Source organism: Lutjanus erythropterus, chromosome 21 (genome assembly GCF_056507025.1).
Source record: "Lutjanus erythropterus isolate fLutEry1 chromosome 21, fLutEry1.hap2, whole genome shotgun sequence".
In the NCBI taxonomy this organism is placed as follows: Eukaryota; Metazoa; Chordata; class Actinopteri; order Lutjaniformes; family Lutjanidae; genus Lutjanus; species Lutjanus erythropterus.
The window spans coordinates 21,428,780-21,452,468 of record NC_139337.1 but is presented as its reverse complement, the minus strand read 5'-3'; the positions used below and the strand labels follow the sequence as shown (position 1 = coordinate 21,452,468).

General features: G+C 40.4%; 1 protein-coding gene across 3 annotated transcripts in view; it reads left to right on the top strand.

Annotated features, from left to right (window-relative positions):
- Nucleotides 1-23,689, top strand: part of dlgap1b (discs, large (Drosophila) homolog-associated protein 1b) — a 130,518-nt gene that overhangs the window by 76,457 nt on the left and 30,372 nt on the right. For all 3 annotated transcript variants that reach the window (XM_084746882.1, XM_084746881.1, XM_084746883.1), the window contains exons 5-6: nt 2,608-2,785; nt 6,076-6,331. In XM_084746882.1, coding sequence (XP_084603008.1) covers nt 2,608-2,785; nt 6,076-6,331 — 434 coding nt within the window. The remainder of the gene's footprint in view (nt 1-2,607; nt 2,786-6,075; nt 6,332-23,689) is intronic.

The following is a 23,689-nucleotide window of genomic DNA, read 5'->3' as shown; positions in this document are numbered from 1 at the left end:
GTGGCAAACACTTCATCACAGGTTAGTTAATGATATAACTGAATAAACATCATGTGTGGTGATTGTGCCGGTAGATCGTAGTGAATCAGATTCTTAGTGATGGTGTAACTAAAGCTCTTACTGTGAAAATATAGTTTGGTTTAATAATCTACCCATTTGAAAGACCACCAGGAGCAGAGGATATTTTAAGGTGAATAATTCACCTAAGTTGAGCTGACCCATGTTCTAATAAAGAACCTTGTAAACAGCATAAAATAATGTTGGAAGTGAACCTAGAAGCCCTGTTTTCTACTTCTCTCTGAGCTCATGCTAACAAACTGCAATCAATGTAGAAACAGCAGCTCCGCTCTGCCCCCCGCCACAAGCAGACGAGTGCGCAAAAATGTAAGATCACTACCCTTCCCCTAAATTGTAATGAGATCTGTGCCCTTGCTGGGGCTTCATATCAGAAGGGGGTAAATCAGTGGTTTTGGGACACTTTCATATCCAACATGTTTGTGGTGTCAGGATAGAGGACATAAATAAGCAGCCTGTGTCTAACAAAGTTGTACTTTTGTCTATGAATCTGTGGCAGCAAACCACATCCTGCTTTTGCCTGACAACCCCCACAGACAGAGAAAGACTGGTTTAAATATGTATTAAAAGCACAGTGCTACTACAGAACAACTCGATGGGAAACCTCAGATTAAAAAGGAATGAACTGTGTTGATAAGAATGAACTGGCAAGCGTGAGTATCCGTCGAGAGCTTTGATATAGTAGCTTCTCCTCGATATTAGAAAAGCCTGTGGCTACATGGAGAGGTATTTTAAAATTAGCAACTGTTCTTCGAAAATCATCACCTTTTATTCCCATCTCAGTGGCTCATTCTGTCCTTTCATTAGCCTGGTTCTCTCCACTGTCCTCTGCCCTCCATTCTCCCATCCAAGAATGAGTAATCTAGTTTGCTTTGCTGCGGTAACCACGGTCTATTTTAAGGAGGAAATGCATAATTAAAGTAGACCTGACCTGGAGGCAGAGAGTCATAAGAGTTGTGTGTGTGTGTATATGTGTACAGTATGTGTGTTCGTGTGTGTGTAATTTTTTCTGTACTCACAAGAGTGTGAAATAAAGGGTTTATTGGACTAGACTTTCTAATCTGAGATGTATTCATTTCTCTCTGTGTACTTTGTTTTCTGGAAGTTGGTTTAGTAGGCCATGATGTTCATCAAGCAGAAAGCGAGTCAGCCTTTTAGGTTTTATTTCCCCTGATTAATGAATTGTTTAGCTGGCATCCAACTGCTGCGTAACCTACACACACTTTTTCACATGTACCCAAACACACACACACACACACAGGCGTGAAGCATGCTGGGCGATCGGATTGGAGACAGGTGAGAGTTAATGAGACACCTATTCATCTTCTGTGGAGATGGGGCTGTGTTTGTGTTTGTGTATGTGTGTGTGTTTTTGTGTTGATTATGTGTCTGTGTTATATCTATTTTTAGATTAAACATACCTCACAGACACACACAGTTCCTCTTCCCTCTTCTGACAGTGTTCTCAGTGTTAAGTGTTTTAGAAAGTGCTTACAAGGTGCTTCAAGGACAGACTACCTAAGCTACTGCGAGTGTTTCTCAATACTACTGCGCTTGTTGATTAGATAAGGGTGTCTCCTGAAGCAATTGTGGATTGATCCGTATCTTTGGGTTCATATGCACTGCCAAGTACTTTGCAAATACCTTCTCTCACTTCCTCTTCATCGCTTTATCTCTCCTTCTGTTTCCCCTGGTCTTTTTCCGCCTCCATCTCGCTCTGTTTCTGAATTTTCACCCTTTTTTTCTCTGCTTTGATTTTTTATGCCTCCGCACAGGCAACAGCCTTGGACAGAGGCATTATGTTTTCTTTCTTTACGTCCATCCCTCCCAGTCTCATCTCGAGAAAGCCTTGATAATATATCTTGAAATTTGTCCACAAGGGTCAAGGTCACTGTGACCTCACGTCCTTCCAGTTCTGATGAACGTGACATCTCAAGAATGCCTTGATGGAATTTCTTCAAATTTGGCACAAACGTATTACCTTGCGAGGCAGCTGGACTTGTCTGTCTTGCCAGGCTTCAAGTTATCCATTTGTGTCTTTGCCTTAAGTGGTGCAGCATCCAATCAGCATCCTAGAAGGGACTGCTGGCAGCTATGGGTGTGGTTTTAGGTGTGATGATAGTGAGAAGTGTCCATGGAAGTGGCTCGTCTCAAATAAACACTGTTATAGCATCAGTTATATCAGAGTAGAGAGAGTAGAGCAAACAATGGTACCAAAGGGTTTTCTCGATGGAAAAGATGTTTTTTTCTCTTCTCTCGATTAGCTTTGGCAAGAATTTGATCTGTTTGGTTGGAGTTAACCCATATTAGGTGTGATAGACGGATAGTTCTTGGACTCAAGAATGAACTGATAATTGATGATGATCTTCATTACATATATTATAAGTCTGGACAAACATGAATGTAAAATGCAAACTGACTGGTTCGTGGAGGCATACAACTGCAAGGTGGTAATTCTAGTTTTCTCTGCTTTGACTTTTTTCTCCTTTTTTAATGTCCCTCCTTTGTTTCTTTCTTCCCTTCATGTGGCAGGATTTCCACAGAGCACTCGCCCAAGCTACAGATCCGGAGTCACAGCTACCTGCGGGCGGTGAGTGAGGTTTCCATCAATAGGAGTCTGGACAGCTTGGACCCGGCAGGGCTGCTGGCCTCGCCTAAATTCCGCTCGCGAAACGAGAGCTACATGAGAGCCATGAGCACCATCAGCCAGGTTAGTGGCACTCAGGGGCCCTGTGCCTCTCTGCCGTTGGCCCTTATACCCCATGTTCCCCCACTGCTATGTCCAATAAGGTCGTGCAGGGGGGAGGAAGCCCCATACGTAGCCTGTCCTTAAGGCGTGAATTAACAATCAGGTCACCATCCGGCAAAGTATGAACAGTACGAAAACCCCCAATCTCCCAATTAGTGTATACGTCTGCGTGCTGTTTTCTGGAGCTCAGATGATTACAGGCGTATTCAGATTGGCTAATTAAACAGGAGGGCATACAGACCCCCCTCTCATTCCCCTCCTATACCCTAATGTGCTCCTTCTGCCTCGGCATACTTTGTGAAGCAAAATGACAGGCTAAAAATGTTCTCTTCGATTTGGCATCTGTTATGTAAGAGATGAAAAACAAGAATTAACATGCAGCCATATGAATGTTATGAATAATTGAAATTGGGATTTTTTCCAAATGATGATGGGCATTTGCCTTGATTTGATGGTTATTGAATATATTGCAGAACTGACATGAAAAAACACTCAAGAGTGGAGGTCTGTTTTTGTCATAAAATAAGATGTTAGTCATGAGCATGGCTTCAGCCTCTACATTATTTGGAGTGACAGGGGAGCTTAGTTTACCTTTTTGCCTGGGGTAATGGGGATATGTACTCCCCTCCAAAGCCCAGGGGCAACAGTTTGCCTCGCCGACTGAATGATGGACCCTTGAGATGTCCCTTCAAGTGCTGGCACAGAGCAGGCCCAGAGGAGAATGACACACCAGACCTGGCATCTACAGAAATGCCACGGAATAAAAGAGGTGCTGCAAGGCTCTCCATCTCACCCACTCACTCTCATGTTTGACATATATGTGCAAAGAGTGTGAAGTGACACACAGGAAATAAAATTGGCTCAGCCTCAGCGGATTGAATCGAGGTCCACAAACCTTTCTGACTCCAAGTTTTACAGTATATACTCACAATCGTCTGACTGTACACAAACACCCAAACGAAATGCCACATCCCATTCCTATGTTTTACTCCCTGTGCACAAACTTTTCTTTATCTGGACAAACTGAGCAGGGGTGACTTCAAGGAATGGAATGGAACTCTGCCATCACACAACCCAATATCTAACACACACCCGTCTCACAAGTCTGTAGCAAGTTTTTTTTTTTTGCGTTAGACCTTGTTTTGAACCCCAAACTTCACTAGCTTAAGATGCATCTGTTATATTTCCTCAAGTCACATCTCAGTTCCCAGTAGTCCCAGCTCTGACACTTCCTAATTCTCACCTCTAATAGCAACACTTGTAGTGTTTCACTCTGTAGTACGGCCCTTTGAAGTTTTATCCTACAATGATTCCTCCCCCTCGGCACTCCTTGGACCATACTTTATTTTTCTCTGTTTCTGTTTTTTTTTAAGTATATGTAAATTTCTGTATATGGCTTAAAGGGGAAATTCAGCACTTTCATGTAGATGTCCAATCAGTGTTGATGATAAATGTAGTCAATTAAAGCAATAAATTCCTCAGTGCATGCTATGATTACTGAGAAAGCTGACTTCTACTGCTGCAAAATCAGTTGTTCTTCCTTTCATTCAGTAATGTCATTGGCTGTAAGGAAGAACTACAAGCTATTTCAGCTTTGATTTCTCATCTCCACCTCTGGGTAGCCAAGGGCTGTGCTAAAATGAGTATTTATGTCAAGTAATGCTTTGTTTTGGCCGACAAAGTAATAACTATAAGATAGGATGGTGATACATGGCAAAATGAGCATGGGAGTTGGAATCTCACATACAATGCATCCTGGTACATGTAGGCCCTGCTGGCAGGCCCCTGAGTAGAAAACCTGAATATAGCACACGCTAAGAAATGTATTGCTTCATTTGACCACATTTGCCATCAACACTGACTGGACATCCACATGAAAAGTGCTGAAGTTTCATCTTAAAGGAGTTGTTCAGAAGTTGGATTGTACAGTTAGAGTATTACCTACAGTAGATGGCGTAGAAGCAGCATTGTGAGTGCTGGTGTAGAGAGATAAATAATGTACTGCTGTGGACAGGGTCAACAGCAAAACATGTTTTGGCCACCTAAAAATAGACCCACCTAGAAAAAATAAAACCAGTTTAAGCTTGCACTATATTTAGGGTATTTTCACCACTTAACCTTGCCACCAGACAACCTTTTCCAACAGGAAATCAATGTTAGTTAAGTCAAATAGCGCTCTCTGCAAAGCCACCACACTCCCTTGGTAAAAAGACTAATTTTACCTTGCAGGTACAGGAGTTGCTGTTCTACTGCTGCCTCAATTGGTTAGTTTGTTTGTGTTATTGTGTGACTGTTGAATCTGAATTAACCTTTGAACACCAAGTCACACAATAACACAAACAAACTAACAGATCAAGGCAATATATTGTCCCTATAGTGTTGAGTTTTTTGGGTGGGTACCCTGTCCACAGCAGTACACTGCCTAGTGTCCTACACCAGTACTCCTGCTGCTTCCCTAAACTCTGAGCATGCCAACCGCAATTTACTGTAGATAATACTCTGACTATGGTTAAGAACTTCATACAACGCCACTACAAAAAATCCAAACCATCCCTTTAAAGTTTCACAGGGCAGCGTGGAAGTAAAAGTCTGACCAGTTTGAACTGCACACTCAGAAATAATGATGTGCTTAAACTGAACAGAGCGTACTGAGCTTGACTAGTCTGTGATGCTTCACCAAAGAAGACCAAATTGCACCACTTGTCTGAGAACATAGTTCACTGCCAATTCATATTTTGATTGCTTTTTCCTAATGGGTTTGAGTCAAAAGAACTTTTGTCAATAAGAGCTCTTGTTTAAGAGACACTTCACAGTTGTTTGTTATTTCTCAGTGAGCAGAGAAGTGTCCATAACAAACAACAGAATTCATTTTTGGCAAATAAGGAGGAATCTGCCTGCCTCAAATTATGGGAACAATTGGAACACTATCTTCTATTGCAGCACCTAATCTGTGATTTAAGTGTTTTTGTACATAAAACTCCTGCCTGGTGAAGTTTTAATCAGTAGAATATCTCTGGAATATTGAATGTTGTTGCGCAACATTCAGTGTTACAGAGCTATATATATATTGTCAATACCCCTTTGCTTTATTGTCCGTACCCCTTTGTTTTGCACTGTGCCCATGTGCGCCTGTGCATTTTTATTTTTCATCTTTATTTTTGTGCTTGGGTGCGTACGCTCCTGTGTGTTTTTCCGTCTTGGTGTTTTTGCATGCACGTACTGTATGTCTGCGTGTGTCCCCACCTCCGCAGGTGAGCGAGGTGGAGGTGAACGGGCAGATCGAGGCGGTGTGTGAGTCAGTGTTCAGCGAGATGGAGTCGCAGGCGGTGGATGCCCTGGACCTGCCCATGCCCGGCTGCTTCCGCATGCGGAGCCACAGCTACGTGCGTGCCATAGAGAAAGGCTGCTCGCAGGAGGAGGAGGAGGGGAGCATCGTCGTGGGCAACAGGAGGACCAACTCACCCCCGCGCACCACCACTACTGTCAGAACCATCCAGAGCAGCACAGGTCTGTGGGAACATGCACTTAAACACACACAAACTCATCTGCTCATGAACATGTGTGAACATACATAATTCACAGTGCATTATAAATTGATATGTATGCATAGGAAGTATATATTATAGATGTGCTGTCTAACTTATGCAGCATGTGTATGGTGTCAACAGCAAAAAAAAAACAATAAATAAATGAATTAGTGCTGCAGTTACTGCAAAGTGAGATTCATCATTTTACTGTGGAAACCTCTTATAGTGATCCCATCTGTCTGGGTCCAATCGATCAATATAAGCAGATGATTATTATAATAGATTTTCTTTCTTTATTTATATTGCAGATTACTATCTAATTGACATATATCTAATTATTGAATGAATAACTGGTAATGAAAGGCAGCTATTTATTTAAGGGTTAATGCCCAACAAGGACAGCTTGAAGAGCATGACCCTGCTTATACCGTGGTCACTGGCAAAAAAAAAAAGATAATGCGTTTATTATTTTATGCATTTCACAATGCAACTTATAGGTTTTTTACAAACATGTTACACCTGAAGGTTTGACTAATATCTGGAGCAATCATTAACGCCCAATGAAGTTCTTATGCGAAGAAAACAGTGTTCACCATTCATATAAATAAGACAAACCTTAGATACGACTGGAGTTATTTCTACTCTGCTCAACTCATAGAAGCACAGCTACAGAGTCTGCCTTTTAATTTGAGAGAAAATTATTTACTTTTTGCCATCACACAGCTGCAGGTAGCTGGCCTGAAGCCAACAGGTTAAGGAAAGGCAAAGTATCATTTGAGTAAAATAAGAGAAAATAGTATTATTATAGTTATAAAACTGTCCTTGATATGTTATGATGTATAAAGAAAATACCTAAAATGAACACTGTAAGCAGACTACTATATTACTTTAAGTGATTTTTTTGAACAGCATGAGGTGAAGAACGATTCTGTCTCAAGTTTTTAGATCAATATGAGCGATTGCTCCCTAAACTATGATCATTATAAGTGATTTCCACCGTATAAAGACTGGATATCCGAAGGACCATTGAATCAATTTTTCTCTTTTCTAATTCTGTTCAAAAACAGTCTTGCATTCAGAGTATTTTTCATAACGGAAAGATTTGCTTTGGATATCCGACCAGGGAGTAGTTTCACTTTGCAGGCCCAAACCCTCTGCATTATATTCCATCTGACCCACTTTTCCTCTCAGATACAATATGATGAATGCAGAACTGTTTTTCCCACATAAGAGCTTATTTGAGCTGTAAAGCTCAGTGGCTGCTGGGTCTTATTTTAGCCCTCTTGTGTGCCTCATGGTCTGGAGCGCTTGGCTTTCCAGCATCACTGCATGCAGTATTGATGCTGAGTGGTGCTGGCATGCAGCACTGGGTGCTTCTATGTTTCCCACTGCAAATCCAAACGTCATTCCCCTTACATTGTGCAGCACGTTGAGTCACTGTCGCCTGACGCACTTTCTGGCTTCCTCCTCCGTTCCTTTTTAATTATGCCAATTAAAAGACAGCATTTCGCCAAACCTAGCTGACAAGGTTACAGTCAGATAATTAAACAAATTTACTGCAAATTGGCAAAAGTAGTTCAATCAATTAAAACTAATGGCTTAAAATAGACTCCAAGCAAACATTTATTTAATGCTGTTTGATATTTTCTGCAACAGACTTCCTGCAAGCCTATAATTTCTTGCTCCAGTTAATGATATGAGTCAAAATATGAAGTTGCATCCCATTATTTTTAGCATTTTACATCTATTGACGATTGAGGGTAACAGCTCAATTAAGGATAATAGAGGAGTCACGTGATTGTTGTATTGTGTGGTGGTCGTCATTGATCTGTAAAAGGGGACTGAAGAGATCAACAGAGGGACATTTGGAGCTCTTTCCCCTGAGGAAGGAAGAGATAATGAAGACCATCTATCAGGTGAAGTGTTGCAGGGATTAACTCTGGTGTTCAATCCATACAGCTGCTCTGTGGAGCTACATGTGACACAGGAAGTCTCTTTTTCTCCCAGCCGTCTAGTGTCTCTCACACTAAGGTGACCAAATTTCTGAAATGAAAACCAGGGACATTCCCAGAGGATGTTGTCTCATAATATTTAAGTTGTTTTTTTCTTATTGTAAAGGAGAAATCTGTAATATGTTTACTCTAATAATAAAATTACCATGATATGTCATCAGAGATCAAGGAAATGTTAAGTTAAAATCCTCGCTTCTCTGACGTCCACACTGTAGCCGTAGTGTTCTCCTTTGAAATTTCTATTCCCGGCCAGAATAAGTGTTTTTGCTTGCCCGTTTCATGTTAATGAGAGTTCAAATTCATTTTGAATGTTTGCCAAATGAGTTAGTGTCTATTTATGAGACTTAAGAAATCATTAATATAATTTTGTAGAAGCTGTAGATTTTTATAAAAGTAAAATTGAACAATATGTTAACGGAGTCTGGCAGGTGGGGGGAAACAACGTGCTTCAACCATAGATTGTATATTAAACAGGATGTCGACCTATTTAATATACAGCCTTTGCTGTTGAGTTTCACTTCATCAAGATTGCATTACTTATTATATAGATACAGTAGGTAGAGGATGCTCCTCATAATATTTATCTCGGGTTTTTTGTTTTATGCTTTTATTCCTGTTCTAATCCCTTTATTCTTGCTTTCTATTGCTGCTGGTCTCTGAGAAATACCAAACATAATTTCCTTTTGTGCCTACATTGAAAAATAAAGTGTCTTATATCAGAAAATCATAGTTTATAGTACAGATCAGTTAAAACTGTACAGTTCAGTGCAGTTCACAGTTAAAAACTGGGACATTGTCGGAGACAGCTCCAACCAGTGACAGCCCACCAAAAATGGAGACTGTCCCCAGAAAACGGGGACGTCTGGTCACCCCGTCTCACATGCTTTGTCGATGTCTTGATGTGTAATCATCTGCTGATAATGTGAAAGTAACACCTTCTCAGGTAATAATTGACTAAGCCGAGGTGTCCGTGTGTATGTGTGTGTGCGCGTGTGTGCATGTGTGTTTTATGTAGCGCACACGTCGGCAGCAGTAGCCTCACAGCTGTTAGCATTTTAATGAACATCCATTTTTGGCGCCTGAGTTTGTCATATGATGAATGGATGGTGTAGAGGTACGGAGACGAGATATTAGAGCTGTGCGGTCGCTGATAATGCAACATTATGCTGCTGCTTCCAATTGAGGGCAATCCTCTCTGTAGCTCTGCGTGATTGGCTGTCGACTGGTTGTGACCCCTGACCTGCCGACTTTATTGTATCTGGGAATCAGCTGAACAAAAGGAGGCAGGCAGAGCTGGTTCAGGTGATATATTATGAGGCATTGTGCAGAGCAGATCACCGTGGTTGGTAGTGAAGGTAGGGGATTGCTTCAGATTACTGTCATAGTTGTACTACTACACAATTCATCACCTCCTTAGATCTTCACCACTGAGTCGTCAGTCACTGTAATTAATTAGCTACCTCTCCTTCTTCTCCTTCCTGAGGGAAAGAGCTGTGATTGAAGAGGAGAGGAAGAGCGGGAGACTCGAAGGTGGAGAGGAAAAGATCTCAGTCTGACTCACTCTCCTCATTTTCAACATGTACACCATTGCAGAGTTCACGTCATGTGGGAGTTAACGTAATTACCGTTTTCTTGGTTTTACACACTGTTCACGCACTGTGTGAAATACACGGATCACAGGTGTTCTCGGACCCTTTAATTAACTCCCCTAAATCTTAATTAATACCCCTTGACAAACTTAAAATCTGATTTTTAGGGGGTTTCAAAGATTAAGCTAATTTGTTCAGCTTTTTGCTTAAAGGTGAGGAGCAGCACAGAAAATGCAACTGACAGTGAGCAGGCAGCTGATGCATATCTTGTCCTAACGAATGAATACAAGCTCTAAATTAAGGCTAATTCATAGTCCTGCTCTTCTTCTGCATATTTAAAAAGAACAATTTATATCCAGTAATACACATGATATGGTATGACATGATTTATTCATGGATAGTAGACATTTTCTTATTTATCGAAAGCAGGAGTTCTTAAAGTACGGCCTGTGAGTCAGTGGCGGTCCAGAAACATTTTATTTGGCCCGAACTTGACATGATATGCATGCGTTTTATTTTAATCATTTCATTTCAATACTTTGACTTTCAGTAGCCTAAATTTAATACATCAATCTGCGGTTAGGAATGCACCTCGCAGGATTTCCATTCTGTCATCAATGCTATTGGAGGAAGAGATGGAAAAGCCAACTCAGAAAAAAACTCTGTATGGTTGAGGAGAAAATGAGGTTTGAGGAAAAATTGGTCAACTGGTCAACTAGGCCATTGGACCTGAGCTTACTTCAAGCACACTTGCACAGAGCCACAGATATATCACGTAATAAGGCAGACCTGCTTTGATCCACAATGTGTCTTCTTCAACGAAGAAGGGAAAGTGGACTCTTTATTCTTTTGTGATTTTTAACCTTGACATGCCCTAACTAATAAACCATATCCTTGGCTCTGTGCATGTGTGCCTGAAGTAAACCCACTGACTTCTCCTTTTTTTTATAATTGACTGGTAATTTAATGAACATGCTGCTATATTGACCATGCACGACATGTTTTAACCCCGACTGCAATCACATAACCATCGATTAACCCGACTGAATGTGAATTGTGATTTGGAGTTGTCATCTTGCTACAATAAGTTGTGTTTTGTCACTATTGAACTTTACTACCATCTACTGGATTTTAAGATGTATGACATTTATTCCAGCAAGACCAATTGACCTGTCTCACAATGTTAACAAAAAATATTTGTGTATCTGCCCCATGATTTAAATTCACTCAGAAATGTAATGGGTCCTATGCTACACCCTACCACCAAGTTTCATGAAAATCGTCCTAGTTATTTTTCGGCAGTCCTGCTGACAGACGTTCTTCGTCATGTTCAAATTACACTCAAAGTTACTTCTGACATACATTTAGCAATTGCAGCTTCTCTTTCCAGTTTGTTAGTGTTTATTGATGCCATTGTATGTCTGTTTTGGGATCAGAAAAATCCATAGAAGGACAGTTAGACTGTGCAGTAAACTGACTGGCGGCTGCCATCTTGAGCTGCACAACGATGTCAGACATTACTTCTCATTCCACATGATGTCAATGTAGCTTAGCATGGACACATAATGGAAAAGTGCTGTAACATGATTGTACATTGCCGTTGTGCAGTGCTCGCTTCATAGCGCTCACAGACTCACAATTCTCAAAGAAAAAAACAGCTCTCATGCACAGGTTTGAACACTATACATTATATAATCACTTGAAACGTTCTCACATGTATAAGCTACCCATATCTGACAGTGCTGATGGTGACTTCCTGCCAAGTAAACAATCACAGCTTTTTTCTGTTGTTCCACCTTGCAAGAGAAGCGTGCTCACATGCACGTACGCACACACTCAAACACACGCATGCATACATTTCACAGGAAATCAGCTGGGAGCCCAAAGTGAGAAGTGAAGACATTGTTGTGGTGAATATTGCATGATGCTTCAGAGGGACGGTACAGGCAGCAGTTCCAGAAAAACAGCCCGCGCTTGTGGCTTCTGCTCCCACTTGTCCCCGCGGCAAACCGGCAAAATATCACACACAGACACACACTCACTCACACACACAGGTGAGAGACGTATCAGCTTCCTCTCCAGTTTGCCCACTGCGCTGCTCCAGCCCATTATTATTGATGATCTTTTTAATCCTGAGGAAGGAGACTGAAGTAAGGGGCTGTCCTTTGATCTCCTCTCTTTGAACGTCAAGTGGCTGCGGCTGCTTTTGCCTGCCTCTGCGCCCACTCACACTGGCACGTACACACACACACACACACACAAACTAACCCTTGCCGTCACTCACACACACATATTACTACTGCATTGGACAGACATGTTGGCCTAGACATCAGCTCCTTTGGATCGGTTTAACAAAATCTGGAGCAGATCCTCTTTCTAAAGCTTGGGAAAATCCATAGCAATCGGTTAATGTGAGGATTTTACTGCCTCTAAGCCCTGGCTCCTCCACCCCGCGTCGTCTCCAGTTAACATATTCATCACCTCCTCGCTCCGCTTTGTCTTTCCCCTCCTTGGCCTCTTACACAACAGCTACATCCCTCTGCCTTTTCACAACAACAGTTAGGTGTCTGGCTAAATCAACCTGTTGTTTCACTAAGAGGACGAATTGACCTTCAATTAGAAAGAGTACACACACACAGATCTTAAGTCTGGGAAATGTGCCACAGATTCTGTTTCTCCACCTCTCACCCTCGGTTTCCTTGGCTCACTGACCTGCTGTCAATTATCCAGCCTCATTTTCCCAGCATCTATTTTTCAGAGGTGCTGAGGGATTGGCTGAAAAGGGTGGCTTTCCTCCCCGAGCTGCTGTAATAGGCTACAGGACAATGTTTAATTTAATGGCTGTGGATTTCCTACGGCCCCCAGAACAGAGACGTTGCGCTCAATAAAGCTTTCCTTAAGTAAGTGTTAGAGGCATGCTTGTGGCTCATTTTGCTGATGGTCTTGTCAAACACTCAGTAGAATACCACCTCTTTATTTAGTTTTCTGATGCAGCTCTGGGCACACGTTTCTATCTGTTCTTGTTGTGCTACCTGAAATGAAACAAAAAAAATATATCTTTATTTCCAAATACAGAATTATATCTTAGACTGGCCACTTTCTTAAAGATATAAATTAGATGTATAATTTGTTTCCTGTGTAACATATGAATAATGGAAAGGAAAAATACTTACTCCACCAAAGGACGGAGGACTGGTTCCAGTTTCATGCTTTTCATTTTCATTTAAAACTGGGAGGAACATAGAAAAGGTGTCAGGATAAAGTTAGGATGAATCCAATTAAGAAAGTTAAAGTTAAGTTTTAAATACATAAATGATAATATTGGAAGATCCTATGTCTTAAAGGAAAAGTTAGACGTTCTGGGAAATACACCTATTTAAAGATTAGATGAGAAGACTGACCATACTCTCGAGTCAGTATGCTAAGTGTGACGCTAACGCCAGCACACTGCTATCTTAGCTTAGTCAAACGACTGTTGTTTTTACTCTGTCATTCCTATGTAAGTTTTTGTACATATTAAATAGTGTGTTAATTAGTGACCCTTGGATGTGCTCACATTTGGTCAGAGGCATGCTAGCTGTTTTGCCCCATTTCCAGTCTTTGTGCTAAGCTAAGTTAGCCAACTACAGGTGATAGCTTCACCTTAGAACGACCTAAGAGTAGAGATGTTAACTATTATCACTATTTCTTTAAAAAAAAATCTATCCATCTATCTGTCTGTCTTTTCAAATTTCCTAAATTCACTGAATTGCATTAATAAAACTCAGCAGAACAGTAACCTTATAAAACTCCCTGCGATGTTTGCAGGCATTACTGTTGTGAGATCACAAGAGACTCCTGTTCATTTCTAGCTCCTTCTACAGCACAGTACTCCAGGCTAAACTAAAGCCTGTACAACACTGCCCCCAGGGGCTCAGTGTTACACAGCACTGCACCTCTGCCCTCTCTTCCTACAGTAGCTCTGTGTGAGTGGGTGGATGAAAAACTACCAGACAGCTTGACCCAATTAACAACAATCACTGCCATCCCTGGCACTTTTCCAGCAGTTCTGTTCTGAGAGAGCTGTGAGAATAAATATCTTCGGATTTCCCAGTGTGCTAAATATAAGTGGCAGGGATAACAGACTGCCAAAGTCTGGTCGAATCAAGATCAAGCCAAGCGTTCGTCCGGATCGCCCCTCAACACCTTCACCAGCCCACGCAAATTTCCAAGAGCAAGGCTGAAATTTGTTTTTCATATGTCAGGATGACTCGCGTGTTATAAGAGCAAAGAAAAATGCCACCCTAGGGCTTCCTGTGTGCTCCCATGTGTTTTAAGAAGGTGTCCTCTCAAGATGGGTTTGAGGAGGACTCCAGGTGAAAGGCCCCTGTGGCAGCATTAGGTTTGACAGAGCTATCGGTCCTGAGAACACTGACCTGAACTGTGTTTCTCTGCTCCATGCTGCTGCTGTCACTTACTGTGGATCTGGCCATCTGCTTGCCTGTTGTGTCAGCAGAATGATGAGTTAACACTAAGGTCAGGAAGGTAAAACAATCCCTATGAATGTGCAATCAAGTAATTATTGTCTGTTGTCATGTAAAATATCTGATGATTTGTTCAATTTTACAACACAAGATAAAAAGTATTAAACAGAAATCTGAACCGGTGTTAGAAAAGGTGTTTTATGTAAACTGATGAGTGCATATTTTGTAAAATTACTTAATTGCAAATGACACAATTTCATGATTCATTCAAAATATGACCTTTATTTTCCAATTTACACTCTATATCTCCTGAGCAGTGTTGGGCAGTAATGTAGTACTCAGTAATATCTCAAGGAATATTATTACTTTACTCAATAATATGCAGTGTGTGCAGTTAACTGCAGTTGAATTCATACTGTATATTTCTTAATGTGTTTCCATGACTACAGAAGCACTAACTACTAAAGCAGGGTATGATAAGGTTGTCTGGTGTTGAGTGCTGTTAATTATTGGTTGATTAATTGTTTAATAATGTGTGTATTGATTACTGACTGTGGCTGATCAGCCTAATTATACACAGCTAATTGTACTAGTTTTCTTTATGTCGATGTTCCTTTCTTAATAATAGATCATAGGGCATGCAAAGAGCAGAGAGAGGAAACAGCTCTCGATGCACTGAGAGGCATGAGGGAGAGCGTGCAGAAACCATTTAACGTGCACCAGTCCTCACTAAAAATTTAAATGGTATTCTTAAATATTAGAATTGTATGTAATAAAAGAAGTAACCCTTCACTAAATCTTCGCCCTCTGGGTATGAAAGTTCTGTGTCAAATCAGCTACACCATGCTACTAAACCTGACGGCGACAGTCATGAGACTGCCTGAGTTTAAGAATCTGTTTGGCTGAATATTATTGTGACTTGAATGTGGGCTATTGAGACTGAAAAGGACAAAATAAATCAGGCTCTGAGTCTCTGATGTCTCCCCTCCCTAAGACATCAGAGACTCTGAAAACAAGAACATCTCGGCACCTTCATTCCTTCTTCCCTGAGGCCGTAACCATCATAAACAAAGAAACTTAACATATCCCCAACACTGTGCTCCTTGTGTTAAGACAGTCACGTATTGTTATATAAATATCCAAAGTCCAGTAGATTCTACTGACTTTATTTATTTATTAACTTATATTACATGGTGCTCATACACTACTTTGAGTAGTTTATTTTGCTGCATTTTATTTATTTGTATTCTGTCCAGCCTATACTTTGCTTTTTTTCTTTGTTGTTTTCTCCATTCTTTGCTTTTAACTCTGACACATGCAAGGCAAATCTGTTATACACCTGTACTGTCACTGAAAGTGATTCTGATTCAGATCCATATATGATGTTGTAATAGTCTAGTTTTAAATTTTGTGCAAAAACAAACACAAAATGTGAAACAAATACTTAAAAATAGGGGGTTTAATATTTACCTCTTATTGTTGAGCAATAAGGAGAAATTATAGTTTTTTCCTTTTCTCATGTTACAAATTACATTTTTAAATTTGTTTGAAGTATTTTTTTTATTTGCATACACATGAAATTGCATAAAAATCAATTCCAGACAATACAAATATAAATACAAGAAAATGCAACAAAAACAGGAACACACAATGAGCAGGAAAACTAACCAATCAGTAACCAGCGATACAGAAATTATTAAATATCATTTAAATGTGATGACAGTTTATTTATGTATTAAAAAACAATGTTACAAAGTAAATGCCTTTTCAATTATTACAAAATATTTTTTATTTAATAAAAGAAAACCTAACAATATTGCGTTTTTGCGCTATTGAGCAACATAGAAGTCAGAAAGGAAAGTTCTGGAGACATCCCAGTAAAGTTTTCTGATGACTGTGACCGGGACTGTCCCACCCAGAGCTGAATTAAGTGTTTGTGCGGGGCGGGGGTGCGATCAAGGCGCGTCCACATCCTGACATGAGATCCAATATCGTCAGAGTGGAGAGGGAAAAGAGGCAGAGAGGACCGTCTGTCTCCCGCTGTCAGTTGTCTCGTATCGGCTCAGTGTTGAGGACTGACAGCCTTCATGACGTTGCTTCAGTGTCTGTACAGCGCGCTGCTCGGCATGTGTGACTACTGGATCCGCCTGTGTGAGTACAAGCTGCTGTTGTGTTTCTCTGTGAGAGAGAGAGGAGGCATGATGACCGACGGCGAGCTGCGTCAGGAGAGGCACAGACAGGAAGTCAGCTCGTGTAGCCTTCAGAATAAGAGCCAAATTTGTCGGGGAAGATGGCAACAAGTAGCGAGATTCTGAAGTAAAATCATATTGGAGACAATTCAGAAGACATTGGATTTTAAGAACCTCACTTTAATTCAAACGAGGATAATTAAAGGCTACTCCCAAAGCGTGTTAAGTGCCAGGCGCCAGGTCAGCAACAATACTAGGCAACACGAAGTGCGTCACTGACCTTTACTTTGAAATTATGACCGGAAGTTGTATGTTTATTATGAGCGTCTTGACGCTGAAACAATGAGCGCCCATCCCATGCTTTCTGCTTATTCATGCTTCACATGAAAATGGACGAGGTGACTTGTGTTGTAATTTTAAATAAGAATAAAAATTAAATCAAGCCACATTAACCCTTTAAGAAATATTATGGTTAATTGATACTATATGGATGCAACAAAATCTTTGTTGATTTCTAAAATAATTATAAACTGGGTTGTCTTTTTTAAAATTACTTTAGATCAAGTTAATAAAATTTAGATTTCAAAGTCAATGTGTTGAATATTTTTTCCTCTGTGGAGCAGAGGTGGGAAGTAATGAAGTACAAATACTTAGTTACTGTAACCTACTGAAGTAGAGTTTTGAGTATTTATTTTTCTGACATTTTAGTTTTACTCCCTACATTTTAACACAAACATCTGTACTTGCTTTTTTGTCGTAATTCGTTTTATTTGTTGAGTTATTCTATCCATGCACATACACATGCTACAAATCATTGTGCAATATAAATAAAATAAAACTCATCATCAATATATCAATCATCATATATAGATCCAATAACAATATTTTTTAAGTAGAATAAATAAATAAATAGATAAATGACAACAATAATACATAGAAATAAAAACAAATGTATAAAACAAATGATAAAGATAATGGTATCCATAGTCATAATAAAGGAAATAAATGTTACAATAAATGAAACACACATCTTATCAAATAGCTGTACTTTTTACTCTTGAAATTTTCAAAACAGGCTCATTAATTTTAATGTGTTCAAGAGGAAGTATTGATTGTTTTTCCCAACATCAAGACCAACTTCAGCCTAAATGGATGGGACAGTAACACACAGAAAAGACAATTCCTTGTTGTATTCATCGGTGCATATCAGACATGACAGATGTAACGAGATGAAAATAATGTAAAAGACGTAGCAAAATAAAAAAGTCAATAGAGGGAGATTGAGCCATGGAGAAAAGGTGAGGTTCAGTCAGCTTTACACAGAAACAGCTAATAGAAATGTCCCCCCGAGGGCAACTTTTTACTTTTATCTTACATTTCTGTGAGTAAAGAAGTTGAATAAGTGTTTCTACTTTTACAAACGTCTTTTTTTCACAAGTATTTCTACTTCTACTTGAGTAAAGAATGTGTGTACTTTTGCCATGTGGGCTGTAGCTGATAAGCTCTTGCCCCTGCTACCCAGTAAACTCAATAAACTTAAAAGTAGCTCTCAGGCAGTGGTGTAGTGGTAAATACAGAGGTGGGTGAACTGCACCACCCTGTTCCCCTAATTGATTGATACAGTTGATATGAAAATGAGTGCATAAACTCTCAGCCTCATTTCAAAGAGGTGGATAAACTGAGTTTACTTTGGTTTATCCCCCATTACGCCCCTGCTCCCAGGCCCTCTGCAGCTTGCTCTCCCTCCAGACTGGAGCCCATGTGAGCAGGCTGAGATTATCCTCCGTGCTGTTTGCCTTCCCCTTCACTCATGTTAGCCGGGAAATGTTGATCATCCTCCAGCCCCCGGTCTATTTTGGTATCATATCTCTGATGTGAGGACAACAGGTGTGGCCTGCATCATGTAGAGCAGCGCCTGGCACAGCATCACAACACACCCCTCTGCAGGGTCCAGTTATGTAGGTCAGACTCAGGGACCCTCTGGAATTGGAGTTCATATGGGTTCATCTCAGGCTTGTTAAAGAGAACCTCCAGAAGGCAGGGGAGAATGATGCTAAGCCCCACAGGCCTTATGGGAAAAGAGATCACTGGTGACACTTACCCTGCTAGGGTAGGTGCAGGGCCCCTAACACCCTACTGTGTGGCAGACGAGCAGTCTGTGGCCCCACGTCTCTGTACAGCCATCTGTGTTTCAGTGAGCCATGGACACACTTCAGTTCATGCTCGCCACTGATGCCAGCTATGCCTACCAGCTTCCCGCTTTCTATTCTTGGACGGCCCTCCTGAGCACAACATGCCATGGACACACATGTACTTAACTGTGCAGACATGTCTCTGGTGGTCCAAGTAGGCCACAGTTACGTTGCAGTATGTTAGTATCCTATTAGCCATCCTGAATATGATTTAGGGAAGGCTCAGCTGTTGACACAGTGATCCAGGAAGGCTTAAGGCTTTTCATGCTGTAAATAAAACCACCACAAGTTGAAGAATGAGTTTGTAGAACATGTTTTTTTTGATGACAGAGAGCCACAACTCCAGGAAGAATTTCTGATAAAAAATACCTACAAAATGTTTTTGTAAGTTCCTGCAGCTTAATGAAAACCTTAGCTGCTGAAAAGACGTGTAAAGTGACCATAGCATACCTGTCTCCTGTACTAGGACACTGTGCTTCATATCATCCACAGAATCAGTGACTGATCTATAAATTATTCTGTTTGAAGCTTTCTGACATGACATGCCTGCACCAACGCCGTGTCCTGAATTTCACCCGTTCTCATCTGGTCACCCCATCTATCCCTTCATCGATCTGTCAGTTTGTTTGTGTTATTGTGTATCTGACAGCAAGATAAAGTGGTGGAAATATTCAAAAAATACTGTACATTTAAACTGATATAGATTAGCCTTTTTTTAAAGTGGCTAAAATACCTTTTATTCCTGACCCCCTCTGCTTCTCTTACCTTGGGGCATGCCGGGCATGAATAGGTAATACTCAGACTAATCCGAACTATCCCTTTAATTTTTATGTGCCAGTAACATCTGTATTTAACAGCCTACTGCAACACTTTCAATCAATAAGCTACTTAAAATGTGATAAGCTTGTTTACACTCTGTGCAGTTAATTTCTTTTCTTTACTGTGTTTATTATATGTCTTTTTGGCTTACTTCATATTCTGTTTTTGTGCTCGTACTGAACAGTCATGTTTTTCTCAGCAGAATCCCATTACTGTCTTTTGTGCTGTACCTACTTTACCCTGAGGGATCATTAGTTTCCCTCAGTTTCATTCAGAAATGGTTCCAACCCATCAGTAGTGACTCAAAATTCATCCTGAAAAATGTTTTCTCAAGGGCACAGTTACACAACCAATATTTTGACTTGCCAGCTGTTTAAATGTATCGGCAGTTTAAACTGAAAGTGCAGTAAAAGGTTTCAGGAATGGCTTTTCCCAGCTTGCAAGGCCATCTTAAAGAGCAGAATCATTGCTTTATCAAGTGTTTCAGAACAAGAAGGAATTGCATTTTACAGTCTGGCTTGTCATTTTTATGTGACTTTTTATTAACTGGTTGAAAAACTGCCCAAAATCACCAGGCATGTTGTAGTTGTGTTTTAACTCTAGACCCAGCTGATCCATTTCTGCCATATTCTGCCAATAGATCCCATTAAATCTGACACACTGGACCTTTAAGCTATAAACTCTGTTCTGATAGGAATGTTGTGGGTGGTTTGAGAGTTTTTTTTGGTGCAGTAGATGACACTTTGAAAAGTATATCCAATCATCTCAGGTTTGTTGTGTGACTGTAGGGACTAGCAGATCCAGTCATAGCTTGCAATATTCCCCCCCTCTCCCTGTAGCTTTCGTTCTCTCCCTCTCTTTGTCTCAGTTTAGCTCAGCGAGGCTTTATTGGAGTAACACAGTACTGCCAAAACACACTCCCACGAGTCTCTCCCCGCTTCTTCTCTCTCTCGATCATGCACTGTCAATTATCCGGTCATATTTTCACAGCAGCGCTCACTTTTAACAGGTGCTGTCTTCAGCTGCCCCCTTCTGTCTTTCACAGAGTCTTTTAAGAAGTAATTATCAAGTTAAAGCTAAACTTATGAAATACTTGCCAAGTGAAACACGTTTACGTCAATCCTCTCGTGAAGAAATGATGAGGTGTCCACGTTTACAGTAGCTTTGGATAGAAATCTGATGACAGGAAACTCGTAAACACAGTAAACACATTAAAATAAAAATGACAAAAGCAAAAGATCAAATCTACTTGTGTAGTTTTTGTGCAGTGTAGCTCTACAATCTAAACAACACAAAGTGTTTCTGGATCTGATGTCTTGAGCCAAGTTTCCTTCATATTCAGTGTTTCTCTGACTCACTGACTTTTTCTTTACTCACTTGTAGTCTTTTAACTACCCTCTTTCATCAGCCTGTTTAATTCCTCTGTGCTGTGGGGAAAATTAATTCCAGATTTATAGTAATCCACATAAAAAGCAGAACAAAGACAGAAGAACAAAGATAAAGAGGTCAGGTGAAAATGTGGTTGTTAATTAAAACTGTTAGGCACTAAGCTTTCAAGCTTTCAAGAGGAAGTTGTCAAGACGTACCAGCTCCTTAACAACTCCTGTCGATGAAAACACATGGTGTGTTGAACATTTTGAAATTATGCTCTGAACATGAAAATAAGAACAGCTTTTCTGTAATGAAAGTATTTGTAAGAAATGAAAGAGTGAAAAATGAAAATTCTCTACAGATTGAGAAGCTTTGATCTGATGCTTGCGAAGCTACAGTCTGCTTGTACTGGACTTCAAAGATATTATGAGACATCTTAGGGTAACACCAATTTCGTAAGAAGTACTCAGATATTTAACTAAAAGTAGAAGCGCCAATACCATCATGTATAAGTACCAAGTAAATGTCATTCATTTAAAATCTTACTTAAATCTAAGTACACAAGTATTATAAATAAAAATGTAAGTGAAGTATCCAAAGTAAACATGCTTGTTCTGCAAATTATATATGATATTTTACATTATTACACTATCAATACTGATGAAAGTTGTGTAGTTTAGTCTAGTGGTTCCCAACCAAGGGATCGGGTCCCTCCAAAGGTTCACAAGATTTAGACAGAGATAAATAATTGCAGAGGAAAGTAAGAAAAACTGAAATATTGTGAAATATTAGTGTGAATAGTGAAATATTGGATTATTTGATCTATCTGGGATTCAAACGGTTATTTAAATGAAATAATCTGAAAAGTTTAGAGGGGAGAAGTCTCATTAACAGCTCACAGACATCTGAGACGTGACACTGGGGCCAAACTGTGTGTGTGTGTGTGTGTGTGTGTGTGTGTGTGTGACATCTTTGTTTGAAAAGTACTACAGCTGTCAAGTAGTAAAGTAAAAAAATGCAATATTTCCCTCTGAATTGTAGTGGAGTAGAAGTATAAAGTAGCACAAAGTGGAAATACTCAAATAAAGTACAAGTACCTCAAAATTTGAGTAAAAGTACATACTTAATTTCTAGCACTGGGTAACACATATACACAAAAATGTGTATCAAACACCAGAGCAAAGATGTGCAGCCTATCCTGTGAAATATTTTTTACCTCATCTCACAGTTTTCCTAAGCAATTGGCTCACATAGATATTTTGGATGAAAAGAGCTCTCTTAGTATCCATAATTGATAAAATAAATTTTTGTTTTTACCTTGCTGAAATATTGCATGGTTCTTAGTAAAATGGGCAATAGAAAGCAATCAATAAAAAAAATGTGCCCCGAACAAATCTGCTTTTATTCTTTCAAACTGAGACACCATCCAGTTTCATTCAAAGAATGCATATTGAAAATTATGTCATGTAGATATAGATTACTCTTGAATGTTTGGATGATAACAAATAGTTCATTTTTCAGTTTTAGTTTGTGGCCACTAGAGGGAGCTCCATCCCCACTTTTAGAATAAATCCAGCTTGTCTTCTGATGTTCCTCCACAGCAGTGGGTCTCAGTATTTGGGGCAACTCACAAGTTTCGTCTTGTGGTATTGCTGTCAGACATTATTTTTAGACACACCATGTGTCTTATCAACACTTCCAGTATGCTGGTTGTCTAAACAGCAGAATGAGACAGAGAGAGAGGAGAAGAGAGAGGAAATAAGTGATCAGTGTGTGAGATAGCCCTGTAACCCTGAATCATGACTGACAGTCATGCTTTGCTTGATGTATATGTGCCTGAGAGACATGCAGATCAAACAGTGTTCGCTGAGAACGCTGCGCAGGAATGCTCCTTTGAGCTCCATCAATCCCTCTGGCCATGTTGGTTCCTCAGTCACACACACTTGGATAGTTCTGTATTTCCTGCTCTGGCGTTAATTACAGGGACAGATAAAGCCCTGCCTTAGCAACGTATGCTGCTGCTGCATGTGAAATACACCTGTGTGTCAGCGGATCAAAGCTGCCATCCTCTAAGGTGGAATTATTATTCAAAGAGGGGATGTAAATTAAACAGTACTCTGGTGTCATCTGTCTCTCCGATTCTCTCTGTTGCTGTGTCTCACACACACACCTGCATAATGCTGTCATTCCACCCGCTTTGATGCTGCAAGTAGGTGTGTTTGACAGGAAACAAGGGCTTGGTCGAGGCATGTGGTGACACATGTGGAAAAGAAAGGAGAAAGGCACCAGTCGTGACAGGCAGTCGTACCTAGATGGAGCTTTTTAAGCGTGTGTGTGTGTGTTGGTGCATGCATGGGACTGTGCAGTGTCAAAGTGTCTGTGTGTGGCGTCCTAGTTTGCAGCTGCAGGATCAAGCCTGAACTGGGAGCTCGATGTGGGTAAACTGTGATTTGGCTATCTCTCTTCCTGGAGTAGATAAATCCTCGCCATGCTGGTGTGTCAACCACTCAGTAATTACTTCATCCTGTCACGACTGTCTGAGAATGCGAGCCAGTGGGAACTTGCACTGTCGCTCTTTCACTGACACGAGGGAGGAAAAACACTCAGCATCTCTTTCATACGGCTCAGTGTCAGCTCAAGGGTGTTAGTCATCAGATGGGCAGATGCAGAGAAATTTAATTTAGTTCCAAAGCGTTGCGTCTG